Raw genomic sequence first — 13630 nt, 5'->3', positions numbered from 1 at the left:
CTCTGAGAGCTGCAGGTAGGAGGGCTCCTTGGCGTCCCCCAGGGGTTCCAGAGGTGAGCCCCACAGAGGCCCCTTAGGTCATTCTGTCAGCCTTCAGCTCTGTTCTTCCTTTCATGTGCTCTGGCTCCGAGATGCTTCGCTGTCATCACGTTGTAAACGATCCCTGTGCTCTCCTAGGTGTGCCCTGTGCCTCAGCTGCACGGGCATCCTGCCCCGAGACTCATGGTCCTCCTGGGGATGCCGTGGAGCTCGGGGTGGTCTGAGTGGCGCTGAACAGTGGCTGTGAATCTGGCTGGGGGGTTGCTTTAGGATGGTTTTTGAGTAAGATCTGCCTAAGATCACAGATTGTCCGCATACTTCTCTGTGGTGCTCCCACAGCAGGGGTGCTCTCAGGTGGCGCCTGGGCTGGCCCCTGGCCACAGAGTCCAGGGAGCTCGGTGCTGCTTCATGAGGTTTACCCAGGGCTTTCCCCGTCAGTGTGAGATGGAAGCCTTCCCGGGTCAGGGAGCACCGGCGTTCCAGGTCCTTTCCTCACTGTCGTGCTTGTGTTCTGCTGCAGGACTGACGGTGGCTGACCTTGTGTTCCCGTGGTGAGTTGCAAATCCACCATCTGCTCTTCTTAGCCCATCTGCAAAGTTTTGTTTTCAGCGGATGCTGGACCTTCCCGACACCAGCCTTGAGTTCCGGGCTGTGGGCCTGTGCTGCCCACAGGTGGTGGCGTGATGAGGTCCTTCCGAAAGCCGGGTTCCTGAATCGTTCTGACACTTGGCCTCGTGCTTATCTAAGACACGTGAGAATAAAAGACTGCTGATTTCAGAGGGAACATTTTATTAGTGTGGATATGAGGTACAAGATCCTGGAATCGCGTAGGAAATCATAAATTCTGAATATTCCACTAATCCTGAAAATAAATTTAAATATGTTAGTTCCTAAAAGGTATGCAGTATATCAGTATCAGAGAATACTGATAATTATGTAGCCGTTAAGGATAGTAATAAGTTACACTTTAAAATAATAGTGGAGGACTTCCCTGGTGGTGCAGTGGTTAAGAACCTGCCTGCCAATGCAGGGGGCATGGGTTCAAGCCCTGGTCCAGGAAGATCCCACATGCCGCGGAGCAACTGAGCCCGTGCGCCACAACTACTGAGCCCACGAGCCACAACTACTGAAGCCTGTGTGCCTAGAGCCCATGCTCCACAACAAGAGAAGCCACCGCAATGAGAAGCCCGTGCACCGCAACGAAGAGTAGTCCCTGCTCACCACAACTAGAGGAAGCCCGTGTGCAGCAACGAAGACCCAATGCAGCCAAAATAAATAAATAAACAAATTAAATAAATTAATTAATTAATAAAATAAAATAAAATAATAGTGGAGTACCCCGCTCTGCCCGGAGCATTCCCCTGCTGAGGGACTCTGGCCCCTGCACAGCGTGGCTCTTGTGTCTTTGCTGAGATGCTTTGAGCGACTTGCCTCCATCATTTATAGGCAGGACCAGCCACTGGTTTGCGTCTTTGGTCCCCAGTGTTTCACTGCTAACGTGAACTCAGGTTTATCTGAGTGGGGGAGGAGTTCCTTTTGTTTTAATTGACGTATAGTTGATGTACAATATTATATAAGTTACAGGTGTACAATATAGGAATTCACAATTTTTAAAGGGTACACCCCGTTTATAGTTATTATAGAATATTGGTATTCCTTATGTTGTACAGTACATCCTTGTAGCTTATTTTATACCTGGTGGTTTGTCTGTCTTTGATGGAAGGCTTGTCCGTGGAAGCTGCAGTCAGTCCCAAAGGATCTCCCTCTAAGACGGGACGAGAAGGTGCACAGTCCTTCCAGCCCAACATCTTGATTCTTCTCCACCACTAAACCGGATGTGGTTTCAATCGTCAGTTTCTTTCAAAAATCATGTGTTGCTTCTCTTATGTAGTAGATTATAAAATACTCATCACGCAGAGACAAAGTTGAAAGTGGCCATCTAGTAATAGCTGTTGTTTTTTTAGGTTTGTGTTTATTATGGGATCTTCGATCTTTCTGTCAATGACTTCCGTTCTGCAGCGGGGATGTTCAAAATTCAGATTGCTGGGGAAAATCGCGTGGAGGAGTTTCCTGTTAATCTGTATAGGAATTGTCATTGTGAACCCCAATTATTGCCTTGGTCCACGTAAGTATTTTTTCCCCTCTGTTAGAATGTATTCAGGTTGAAATAGGGAAACGACGTGTTATAATTTGAAAGAAATGCAGTTTCTCCATCTCATGTACCTGCAAAAAGAACAGTTACTAGAAAAGTATATCTAATGCTTGTATGACTTTGGGCATTATTATTATTACTATCTTGGAATTTTAGGCCTGGGAGGTGCCTCCAAGTCCACTCAAACCCTTCTGTACAAAGGAAGACCCTGGGGCCGGGAGAGTGAGGTGCTGTGTCCGTGTGTAGTGAAGGGCAGAGCAGGGACCAGACCAGGCCACTGTTTCTCAGAGCCGCCCTCCTGCCGCTTTGGTTTCACCAGCTTTCACAGTAAGGCTGTTGTTCAAGGGTCCACCTTGCCATCACCTGAATGCCCCAGGGCTGCAGGAAAGGTATGACATCTCTGTCACTGAGTGGCGTGAGAGGGACAGGAAAGCTGAGGGAAGGATGTGAGCCCTGTTCTGGGGACCAGTGTCGGAACTGGGGAAGGCAGCGGCCACCGTCCTCAAGGGGCTTACGGTGTCATTAGCAGAAAGAAGACGTACTTATCCAGGCAGGTGCCAGGTGAACCCCTCAGGCAAGAAGCACTAAGGCTTCAGGCGACGGGAGGAGGTGGGGTGCTAAGGGAAGGTGTCACAGAAAAGTCCATTTGATGGATCACCCAACAGAGGGCCGCTGTTCCCAGGAGGACACACTGCGGGGGTCCTTACAGGGTTACCCTTGGGCAGTGATACAGTCACGTAGCCTGCATGGCAGGGACAGTCCACGGGCTGTGCTGGGTCTGCAGGTTCCTGCTGGATGTGAGTTGAGTCCACACTCCTGATGGGAAAGGCCGGGGCGGGGTGGGGCAGGGCTTCAGGGCCGAGGGCGTCCACGCTTTATCCCCACACCGAGCTGGACCCTTGCTCTCAGCCCAGCCTCACTGCCGTGTGTGAGCCAGGCCCTTGACCACGTGTGTTTCCGTCTCCAAGAGCTTAACTTCCTCAGGTGCAATGGAAGTCTGTCTCCCGCCTCAGGAAACAGTGGTGTCGTCTTGGGGTGAAGTGAGCAAGTGCTGGCTGACACCCCCGTACCCTGTGCATCCCGCAGTGTCCTGGGAGAAGACGCGCATCCCCGGTGTGCTCCAGCGGCTCGGGGGCACCTACTTTGTGGTCGCCGTGTTGGAGCTGCTCTTTGCCAAGCCCGTGCCTGAGATCTGCACCTCGGTGAGAAACCCTGCATTATAAAAGGGGGAGAGGTCCCTGTTTAGGTGCTAGAACTTTCTTTAGTTTTGAGTGCAGTACCAGAGACTACAAGACTCTTTAACTCAGTCAAAAACATTTTTTCTCTTCAATTAGTTATTTTTATTTAGTCTTTATATCAATCTTCTTTTAAATTGTGGTAAAAAAACACATAACATGAGATCTACCCTCTTAACACATATTTCAGTTTCCATTAATCAAATGAATGTGATGGCGTTAAATAACATCACCATCTTCTAGTTGGCTGGTCCAGCCTCTTGGGGGAATTACTGCCAGTTTTTCAATTTCCTGGTGGTAAGGATACACAAAAACCTCACAGAACATTTCAGTGTCTATACACATGCTGCAGAGGTTCGACTTGGACAGTGCCAATGTCGGGCCAGGAGATGACAGTTCCGCCCTGGGCCGCTTCCTGTTTCTTCTTTGTAAGAAGTATGTGAGCATCTCACCTCCTTTGAAATTACTTTCTGTCTCATTATAAATTGCTGAGTTGAGTTTACTCAGGTGACAACTATTTTTTTTCCCCCAACGGAAGTAAAACTTCAGGTGGAAATATTTAAATTCTTCCATTTGGGGTCCTACTTCACAGTAAGTTAATAAAGCTGTATTTGTTGTCCAGCTCCTTCCTGTGTGGGTAACTAGCAAATTCATCACTGAATCCCCGGTTCTCTTGGTTGTTCCTGTAATGATCCCTCGGTTTTACGTGCTTGGAGAGCATTTACACTTCACTCCTTCACACCACGCCCCCCGACCCCCGCTGGCGCACCTGTGCCCTCTGCTGTAGGCTATGGAAGGCACGCAGGGGCTCCATGTGCACATGTAAACCTGACCTTGCTGGCTGTGGGGAACCGGAGGGTCTGCGAGGCTCATCCAGGTCCCACAGTGGAGCCCAGGGCTGGGGGGACACCAGTAGTGGTGGGCTGCACCTCTCCTTCCCTCAACCAGAAGAGCTCCAAAAGCTTAAATTTTATTTTCCTTTTTAAAAATATAGCTATATTTCTTTTAATTTAATTTAATTTATTTTTGGCTGTGTTGGGTCTTTGTTGCTGCGCGCAGGCTTTCTCTAGTTGCGGCGAGCGGGGGCTACTCTTTGTTGCTGCACACGGGCTTCTCGTTGCGGTGGCTTCTCTTGTTGCGGAGCACGGGCTCCAGGTGCGTGGGCTTCAGTAGTTGTGGCTCGCGGGCCCAGTAGCTGTGGCTCGCGGGCTCTAGAGTGCAGGCTCAGTAGTTGTGGCACACGGGCTTAGTTGCAGCGCGGCATGTGGGATCTTCCCGGACCAGGGCTCGAACCCGTGTCCCCTGCATTGGCAGGCAGATTCTTAATTACTGTGCCACCAGGGAAGTCCGTTTATTTCTTTTTAAAATAATAGCTTTATTGAGATATAATTCACATACCATAAAGCTTACACATTTGAGGCGTAAAATTGCGGGATTATTTAGTATATTCACGGAGTAGTGCAGTCGTCACCACTGTCTAATTCTAGAACAATTTCGTTATCCCCCAAAACACCCTGTCCTCACTACCAGCCGCTCTCCAACCCCAGGTCCCCCCAGCCCTAGGCAACCCCCAATCTACTCTCTGTCTATAGATCTGCCTGTTCTGGACATGTCCTAGAAATGGAATTACAGAATATGTGGCTTTTTGTGTCTGGCTTCTTTCATTTAGCAGAATATTTTTTGAGGTTTATCCATGTTATACCATCAGTACTTGATTCCTTTTTACTTCTGAATAATATTCCATTTTATGAATGTACCACATATTGTATCCAGTCATCAGGCGATGGATATTTGACTTGTTTCCACTTTCTGAATATTACGCATAGTGATTCTATGTCCATTTGTGTACAAGTTTTTGTACGAACATCTCTCTTCAGATCTCTTGGGTATAGGAGTGGAATTGTCCACTGATTCCTTCTTACCTGGCATTTTACTGTGCTATATCATAAGAGAGATGAAGCATCTAGACCACATGCCACATATGGAATTAACACGCGTCTATTTTGTGTTACTACCATAAAGGCCAAGAGGAGCGTCACAGAGAATTTTCTGAGTACACATACTGCACTGTGTATTGTTTCCCATTCGACTTGCATTTAGTTCACGTTTTTTACGCCCCGCCCCTGCAGGAGAGAAGCTGCTTTTCTCTGCTGGACATCACATCCAGCTGGCCCCAGTGGCTCTTCATCCTGATGCTGGAAGGTGTTTGGCTGGCCTTGACCTTCTTCTTACCTGTTCCCGGATGCCCTACGTGAGCCAGCCCTGCGGGAATCCCTTTTTTGCCAAGTCCGATTTCCCACATTGGGACCTCCCTTCCTCTCTCTCCTCTCCCCTTGTGTGGGAGGGGGTCTGGGCACGTGTCCAGAGGCCTGTCTCCGTGAGGTTTTCCAGGGTCGGTGGGACGGACGTTGGGCCCCCCACCTTACCCTTCGGGCAGCCGTCGAGTCAGGGGCCCCGCAGTGGACGTGCATGGCGCCCCGGGGTCGTCAGGCTGGTGGGTGTTTGCGGCTCTTTGTGGGCGCGCACATCACCAGTGTACATCCCCCTGCTCCTAAGTCTGGAGGGTGAAGTGAGTGTTCTCGCTTCCCCAGCGGCTATCTGGGCCCCGGGGGCCTCGGAGATTGGGGCAAGTACCCGAATTGCACGGGGGGCGCTGCCGGCTACATTGACCGCCTGCTCCTGGGAGATCATCACCTTTACCAGCATCCGTCCTCGGCTGTGAGTGAGCCCGGCTCCGACTTGGAACCAGACACTGAGGGGAAGGAAGGGAAAGGGCCAACTCCGAGCTGTGTCCATGAAATAGACTCGGATGGAACAAAGTTTTATTTGAAAAGTTGGCTGACTTTATGGACTTCAGTTTAATGTTGGTTGTGGGCGGCGTGTAGGCATTTCTTTGACTGCCTGGTGTCAGGTGTGCAGCAAGGTGCTTTCTTGTACATCTCAGGTATGGGGACAGCTTCCTGTGAGGGAGGTCTGTCAGGCAGTGCTTTTGGGATCAGCACGTGTGGGTCTGGAGGAAACACGACGGGGCAGTGGGGACAGCCACACGCAGGCCCCCGCTGGTCTCCTGGGGGCTGGGGCGGCCCCTCAGGGTTGTTCTCAGTGGGGTGAGGGACCAGGCCCTAGACATCCCTGGTGGGATGTGATGGCCTGGCCAGAGGGCGACTCCTGAGGGGCAGCTGTCTTCAGGGACAAATCCAGAAGCTGCTGAGAGCTTTGGGCCATGGATACGTCTAGCAGCCGGGGGAGTGGATGCTTTAGTTGCAAAAGGGGTGGAATGGACAGGCGGAGGCCAGATAGCTGGGCAGTGCCTTCCAGCACCCACTGCAATGACTGGTTCCAAATTTCTGCCGTTTCTACAATAACAATTTCTTTTATAATGAAATAATACAAAGGTATTTTTCTTATCGTTATCTGCCTTAAAAGAAGAAAGGAAGCTGTCAATGTTACAGTAGAGTTGGCCGCAAAGAGTAAACCTGAAAATTAGAAGGTGTCGTGTGTGGTGTTTGAAGCTGGTTAGGGACGTGTAGTGTCACAGCCACAGGGCCCAGCACGGTCTCCCATGTGGGGAGAGTGTCACATGCCAGAGTGTCACATGCCACACACTTTCTTGGCCAGGAGTATTCTGCCCGTCATCCTCATAAGTTAGCAGTGAATTTCTGCAGCAAAACCAAAAATATTGAATACTGGGGTGTATCCGAGTTTGCATTTTGTCTGTGAGTTGTTGTGTGCTTTTTGTGATCCTTGGGTGAGTCCCGCCTTCTTGTCCTGCCCTGTCAGGTGCTTTATCACACCGAGGTGGCCTATGACCCAGAAGGCATCCTGGGGACCATCAACTCCATCGTGATGGCATTTTTAGGAGTTCAGGTATTTGTTCATTTCATGAGAATGCATGTTCCTGACAGTTCGTGGTTATTGCTTCATTACTAATCCAAAAACCATTTGATTAAAATAAGTAACTGGAAGCACATCTTCTGTGTTTCAGACCTAATAAATTCTGTTTATATTTGACAGGTTGTCAAAACCGGAGGTTGCTAAAATTTAGCACTTTTGAATAATTAGGTATAATTCCTATATTCTCCAAAGAAGTCATTCATATGGCTCATCTCGGCAGTGGGTGCACAGCAGCCCCTGGCTGAGAGGGGTCCCTGCTGGGCTGGCAGTCTTTGGAAGGTCACCTGTCACCTTATGTGTACAGTTGACACAGTTTCAGGTTATGCCTATTTTATGCCAAAGTCAGTACAGGTTGTTCTTGGCTTCTCTCACATGTTTTGTTAGGATTCTGAGCAGTCTAGATTTTCCTTGCTGAAGTTCTCCTTATTGGTGTTTGAAACTATTATTTGAGGGGAGATGATGGGGAGGGGAAAGACCGGGTCCAGCCTCCTGGTGGGGGGGGGGCTCTGCAACGGTAAAAATGCTCCATGTGTGCTGTCCATGTGGCCGCTGAGTCCTCAGACATGGCTGGTCTGACGGAGGAACTGGTTTTTAATTTTACGTCATTTAAATTTAAACTGAAATTGTCACAGGTGGCCAGTGGCTCCCACGTGGGACAGTGCAGGTCTACAGCATATACATTTTGGTGATGAAATAATTTCCTATTTAGAGATACTGCCTTTCTCTCTGCAGCACTTTAGAGTTTACATTGGGTGCTTTTATTCATAAATGTATTTAATCCCCCCATGTGCTCTCCAGGTAAATCTGCGCCTGCAGGAGAGCCGAGCGTGGGTGCAGAGGAGTGCAGCCCGGCGCCGGGGCCTGGACTTGACCCCGCTTACTAGCCGGGTCATCCCGGGAGTGTTACTGCACCCTCTGTGATTCAGTGGCACCTAAATAAGTAGGCGCACCTAAATCAGTTAATTCACATAAGGTTCTAAGACCGGGACATTCATAAATTTTAGCTATTTTAAGTTATTATTAACACTTTCTCTGATGTTTTCAGAAATTAATTCCTAATTTGCAGGGGGGCGGGGCTATGCAAAGTCCAGATTTTTCTGTTTTTAAAGTGTTTCCCTGCCTCTGGGTCCACACTGTTCTGTCCCTCTTCTGTACCCCTGCCAGACTGGGCCATCTTGTAGGCCAGCCTGAGCTGGTCCCTTGTCACTTTGCGGGGGGAAAGTGACTTTCCTTGGCTCCCATCACCTGTGGGAGAAAGCTCGTGCCTACCTGCTCCCACCTTCCCACCTCTGCCCACCCCCAGCCTTTCTGAATTACCTGCAGCACCTCGGGGAGGCTGTGTGTTTTCACCCGTGTGACATACTCCTGTGCATGCTGTTCCTTCCTGCCCAGACACGGTTCCTGCTTTGCACTCATATCCTCAGCCTGGCGGTACCTCCTCTGCGCATCCCCTTCCCTCCCTCCCTCCCTCCCGCCCCAGTGGTCCCTGTGCCTCTAGGCCTCCACTAGCCAAGGGCAGGGGTACCGTTCATCCCCTTGACAGGTGAGTCCGCCTGTCGAGCGGTTAGGACAGTGGATGAGTATGAAATAAGAACACATCGTAGGTGATTCTCTTGGTCATACTGTGCGTTTTCTTCCCCAGGCAGGGAAAATACTCCTGTATTACAAGGATCAGACTAAAGGCATCCTGATCAGATTCGCTACCTGGGGTTGTTTCCTTGTAAGTAGCGGATGGTCCTCTCCGAAATTCCTTCTCTTCACACATACACATTTCAAAGACATAAAATGTTTAGTGGCCGACCGTGGGATAGACAGCAGCTGTCACTTCGCATCGGTAACATTCTTCACTTGAATATCAGAGAGGAAAAGTCTCGACACCTAAGTTCTCAGGTTGATTTTCTTAGGAAAATGTCTTTATAAATAAGTCAATGAAGATATGAGGAAATGGAGCGGAGGTGTGGGTTCTGGTGGGGACCTTTGCCAGAAGGACCAGGCCAATGATAACAGGTTCACTGGGGGCAAAAGATAAGCTTAGCTGTTCTTTCACCCCTGACCTGGCAGCCCTGTTTCCTCCACGGATTCACTCCAGTTGATAAGGTCGTTTACCTTCAACTCAAGAGTAATGCTGAAAAGAGGTTTTTTGGAGAACATTTTTAGTTACACATCTTAAAAATGTTTTTCCAGTTAAAAGAATAAAACGGAGGGCACAGTTTTCAGCCTTCCCTAAGCAATTAAGTCACTCCTTTTCTTCAGTTTTGAACCACAATTGTTTCTTGAGGTGATGTAAAAAACTTTAACATCTTTCTCCCCGCTTCTAGGGGTTTATTTCTGTTGCTTTGACAAAGGCTTCCGAAAATGAAGGCTTTATTCCAGTAAACAAAAACCTCTGGTAGGTACAGAAAGCCTGTCGTTTTCACATCCGGTCGGGCTGGTGTTGGATGTGCTCTCGGGAGCCCTGAGATGCCCGCTGTCCCCCAGGTCCATCTCCTATGTCACCACGCTGAGCTCCTTCGCCTTCTTCATCCTTCTGGTCCTGTACCCCGTTGTGGATGTGAAGGGGCTGTGGACGGGAACCCCGTTCTTCTACCCTGGTGAGTCCCCCCACCAACCGGCCCCAGGCCTCGTGGAGGAGGGGACCCAGCGGATGGGCCAGAGGCCGCGGGTGCCGGGTGTGTCCAAGGTGCCGACCGAGGGGGTCCGAGGGGGTCCATGCAGGGCGTTGCTGGGCCTGTCCCCGAGCAGCGCCACCTCGTTTTACCATTTAGGTTGTGGGATCATAAATGCACCCCTCTGGCCGCTTCAGGCACGTCATCCAGTCCCTCGAGTTTCACAAACAGGGCCGTGCTTTCTCATGTAAACCCCCTGCCCTACAGGCGGTGCCTAAGAGACACCACGCGGAGATGCACGGGTTCTGCCCGAGACGAGAGACAGCAGATGACTTCAGTGACTCGTTTCAGCCCCGAGTCCAGTAACAATTACGCTCACTGGTCCTCAAGTTTTCTGTGTAGAGAATATAAATGAATAATTCTGGCTTTCCTTTCAAATTTGGTATTCCAGAATTACACTTACCAAAGGAATGTTTTCTAATAATTTTTGGATAAGGTTCACACTCAAATCTCTAAGATTCGCATCACTTATTTTTGGTGTAGCCAATAACAAGTGGACACTTTTTCTTTTTTCACTGAACTAAAGGCAAATTTCAAGAGTTAAGTCGATAACCAGCTGTGTTTCCCCAGGAATGAACTCGATCTTGGTGTACGTGGGCCACGAGGTCTTCGCCAGCTACTTCCCCTTCCAGTGGAGGCTGGGGAACAACCAGTCACACAGGGAGCATCTCGTTCAGAACATAGTCGCCACTGCACTCTGGGTGCTCATCGCTTACGTTCTCTACAAGAAGAAGGTGTTTTGGAAAATCTGAGGCCCCAGCTGAGATGTGTTGCTAGCAGACGACAGGGCCTGGGGCACCATTAAAAGGAGCCATTCGTTATAAAACTGCATATTTCCAGGTTATTGGGGGAGATGCGGACGTGCTCAGGCTGGTTGATTATCCGACGTGGCTCATCTGACTCTGTATACGTGAGACTCAGACATCTGAAACGTAATTGTCTTTTCTCTCCATCTTCTGTAGAAATGGATGCCTTTGCAACTTCACTCTAAGGATTTCTCCTCTAATTTTTCACAAGGGAGTTAACCAGGCCATTTTGCTTCTGTGACCACCTAAGGTCTGACCTTACTGATCTTTCCTGCAGACTGTCTTTCTGTGCTGGTCCACGCCGACCAAGATACCACCGTTTCTGTTGTGTCTGACTGTGAAGCTCATTGGGTATAGTGTGTGGTAACATAGTCTAACATATTTCAGTTATGTACAGTTTAGTATTTCAAGAAATTCCAAGTAATCTCCTTTCAGATGTGTAAGTAACTGGTGGGTCCAAAAAAATGCCTTTCTATCAGAAGCCATTTTCTCCTTTTCCTCATTTGAAAAACAAGTGAAACAGTAGATGTGTTATTCCCAGCCACCCTTGCATATACCTATCTCTCTACCCACCCACCTCCTGTCTGCCTGTCTGTCTTTCTGTCTGTGTGTCTGGGTGGTAGCTGGTCCCCCAGGCCATCCTCTGACTCTAGGAAGAGAGAGAAGCTCATGGTCTCGGCCGGGCTCCTGCTGTGGCATCCTTGCCGGGTTAGACGCAAGGCAGGTCCCCTCACAGCAAGGGACACGGTGCTGCCCGCTCAGCTCCCCTCCAGCTCTGAGATCCAGTGGGGTGGGAGACATCAGTGGCATTTCTGAAATCCTTAGAAAAATAATTTTGTTACAGAAAACTCTTCAAAATAAATGAGAAGTTTAAAAAACTCTCATCAGAGTAACTCTTTTCAGAATGACCCTCCACAGTGGAGGCAGCTTTCCTGCTTGGAATCACCAAAGTGCAGAATTGTTTCTCAGGAGTGAAGGAGGAGAACACAGGGGACCAGCACCCCCATTTTGCAGCATCCTACTTAGGGATTTCCTGTGAGAATTCCACGTTGAAGGAAGATGTGGCAATAGGTTGTACTTTGGAGCATCCTTGCATGGTGAGACGGGGTCACTTCGACCTGTCCCCTGATGTCAGCTGTCACCCTGCATGGATAGTGAGTTTCCAGCCACCCCGTCTCTACCCGAACTCTCATCCCAACTTGTGCCTGTCCACCTGGGTGTCCGCCAGCATTCAGGTTTCCCCCTCCACCCTCTCTTGTCAAACACAAGCCTTTCCGGCTTGGATTGTCCCAGCTCTGTGGACAGGTGACCCTCTGTCTCTCGGATAAAACTGTCTTTCACCCGCTTTACCTCCTCTGTCCCCCTTTCCCATGTTTAGTCATTGCCAAGTCGTCTCAGTTCTCACGGTCACTGCCTGTAACTCTTGCCCAGATGCCAAGAGGAATCATTTTTCAACTGGCCTCCTTCCCTCAGTCCCTCCTTCTGTAAAGCCACTGTCCACTGCCCCAGATTACACTTCATAAACAGAGCTGACTCACATCACCTCCTTATAAGCACTTACACTGAAGTTGGAACAGCTTTGCTGGCAGGCAGAGCCGTCCTCCGTTGAGCCCAGCACACCTTCTCGGCTATGTCCAGCCCCCTGGACCCAGCCTGCTGCTTGCAGCCCCATCAGCTGCCTCCTGCCCCTGAGTTTGATTAGTCCCCTTAGTTTTCTCCCATCGACCCTTGACCTATCACATTCGCCCCCTGCTTCTAAGGCATCTTCTCTAATCTTAGTCTTGTCCCTAAGTAATATTTCCTTGCTCTGAGTTCTCGTAATATCTGATTGGGCTCAATCTTGTGGCACTTGTTGCTCTCTGCCTTGTATGACAGTGATTTGGGTACATGACCAGTTTCCCACGCTGGCCTGTGAGCTTGTGGAGGATAAGGCACATTCTTCATGCACGCCACAGTGGCCCGTGCAGAGCAGGCGCTAAATAAACGTGTGAAAGCAAAATGGGGTGGTGGGTTTGCTTTTCATAGGTAAAATTTCGCGTGTATCTGGAGCTAATGTGTGTGTGTGCGCACGCGTGCGCGTGGGGAGAGCCGTCATCTTTGAGGAAACCCCTCTCTTGCGGTGCACATTTGTGGGTGGTCATGGCTCTGTCATCCCGAGTCTCAGCAGGTAAGGCTGAGCTGGGCCTCTCCAGAAGCAGTTTTCAAGTCGGGGTGCCCATCGGTTAGGATGTCTTGAGCCGGATGGAGCAGGAACTCCCCATCCAGCTGGGTTATAAGCAGAACATCGCACATAAGTGGTCCCACGGCGGGTGGGCTCCCGCTCAGGTCGCTTCATGGCTGAGATGCCCACCCCACTGCCATCACGACAGACACACACACTCGGCCAGCGCCACACGGGAGGGAGCGGGCATCCCCTCTGTGCCTCATAACGTTATTGGCCGGAAAACGCTCCCCAAACTGTGCAAGACCAGCCGTGACGAGGGAGCTTGGGCTGGCCTGGCCCGGGGCTGAGCGGGGACAGCTGGCATCTCCCTGGGGAGGGCAGGGAGTGTGCAGGGTGAGCGGTGGAGTGGGACATGGCGGTGGGGACAACCGTGTGCAGCGGTGGCTGCAGAAAACCCATGTCACAGTGCATCCTGTGGGGAAGTTGGGTGGAGTCCTTGTGTAACAAAGCAGAAAGTACTGTCCTGGAGTGGGAATGTAATAATTTGACATTGTTTATTCATTTTTTGCACTTATATTCCTAATTCCGCTTTATAATTAGGTGAATAAACTGCTGCTCTTACACTTGACCTCACTTCATTCTGGCCCATAAAGGGCCTCGTTCATAAATGCACA

At 49.9% G+C, this 13630-nt stretch overlaps 1 protein-coding gene across 1 annotated transcript in view; it reads left to right on the top strand.

The window, feature by feature from the left end:
- Window positions 1-12381, top strand: part of HGSNAT (heparan-alpha-glucosaminide N-acetyltransferase) — a 36409-nt gene extending 24028 nt beyond the window's left edge. Inside the window, exons 8-17 of the mRNA XM_024765036.1 lie at window positions 560-590; window positions 2004-2164; window positions 3278-3393; window positions 5556-5677; window positions 6018-6144; window positions 7207-7293; window positions 8963-9040; window positions 9639-9709; window positions 9799-9911; window positions 10557-12381. Coding sequence (XP_024620804.1) covers window positions 560-590; window positions 2004-2164; window positions 3278-3393; window positions 5556-5677; window positions 6018-6144; window positions 7207-7293; window positions 8963-9040; window positions 9639-9709; window positions 9799-9911; window positions 10557-10738 — 1088 coding nt within the window. The 3' untranslated portion in view covers window positions 10739-12381. The remainder of the gene's footprint in view (window positions 1-559; window positions 591-2003; window positions 2165-3277; window positions 3394-5555; window positions 5678-6017; window positions 6145-7206; window positions 7294-8962; window positions 9041-9638; window positions 9710-9798; window positions 9912-10556) is intronic.
- Window positions 12382-13630: the final 1249 nt, after the last annotated feature.

This window comes from Neophocaena asiaeorientalis, unplaced genomic scaffold (assembly GCF_003031525.2).
Source record: "Neophocaena asiaeorientalis asiaeorientalis breed wild unplaced genomic scaffold, Neophocaena_asiaeorientalis_V1.1 scaffold14, whole genome shotgun sequence".
NCBI lineage: Eukaryota > Metazoa > Chordata > Mammalia > Artiodactyla > Phocoenidae > Neophocaena > Neophocaena asiaeorientalis.
Note: the sequence above shows the minus strand (reverse complement) of the source record. Positions and strands in the feature narration are given on the sequence as shown.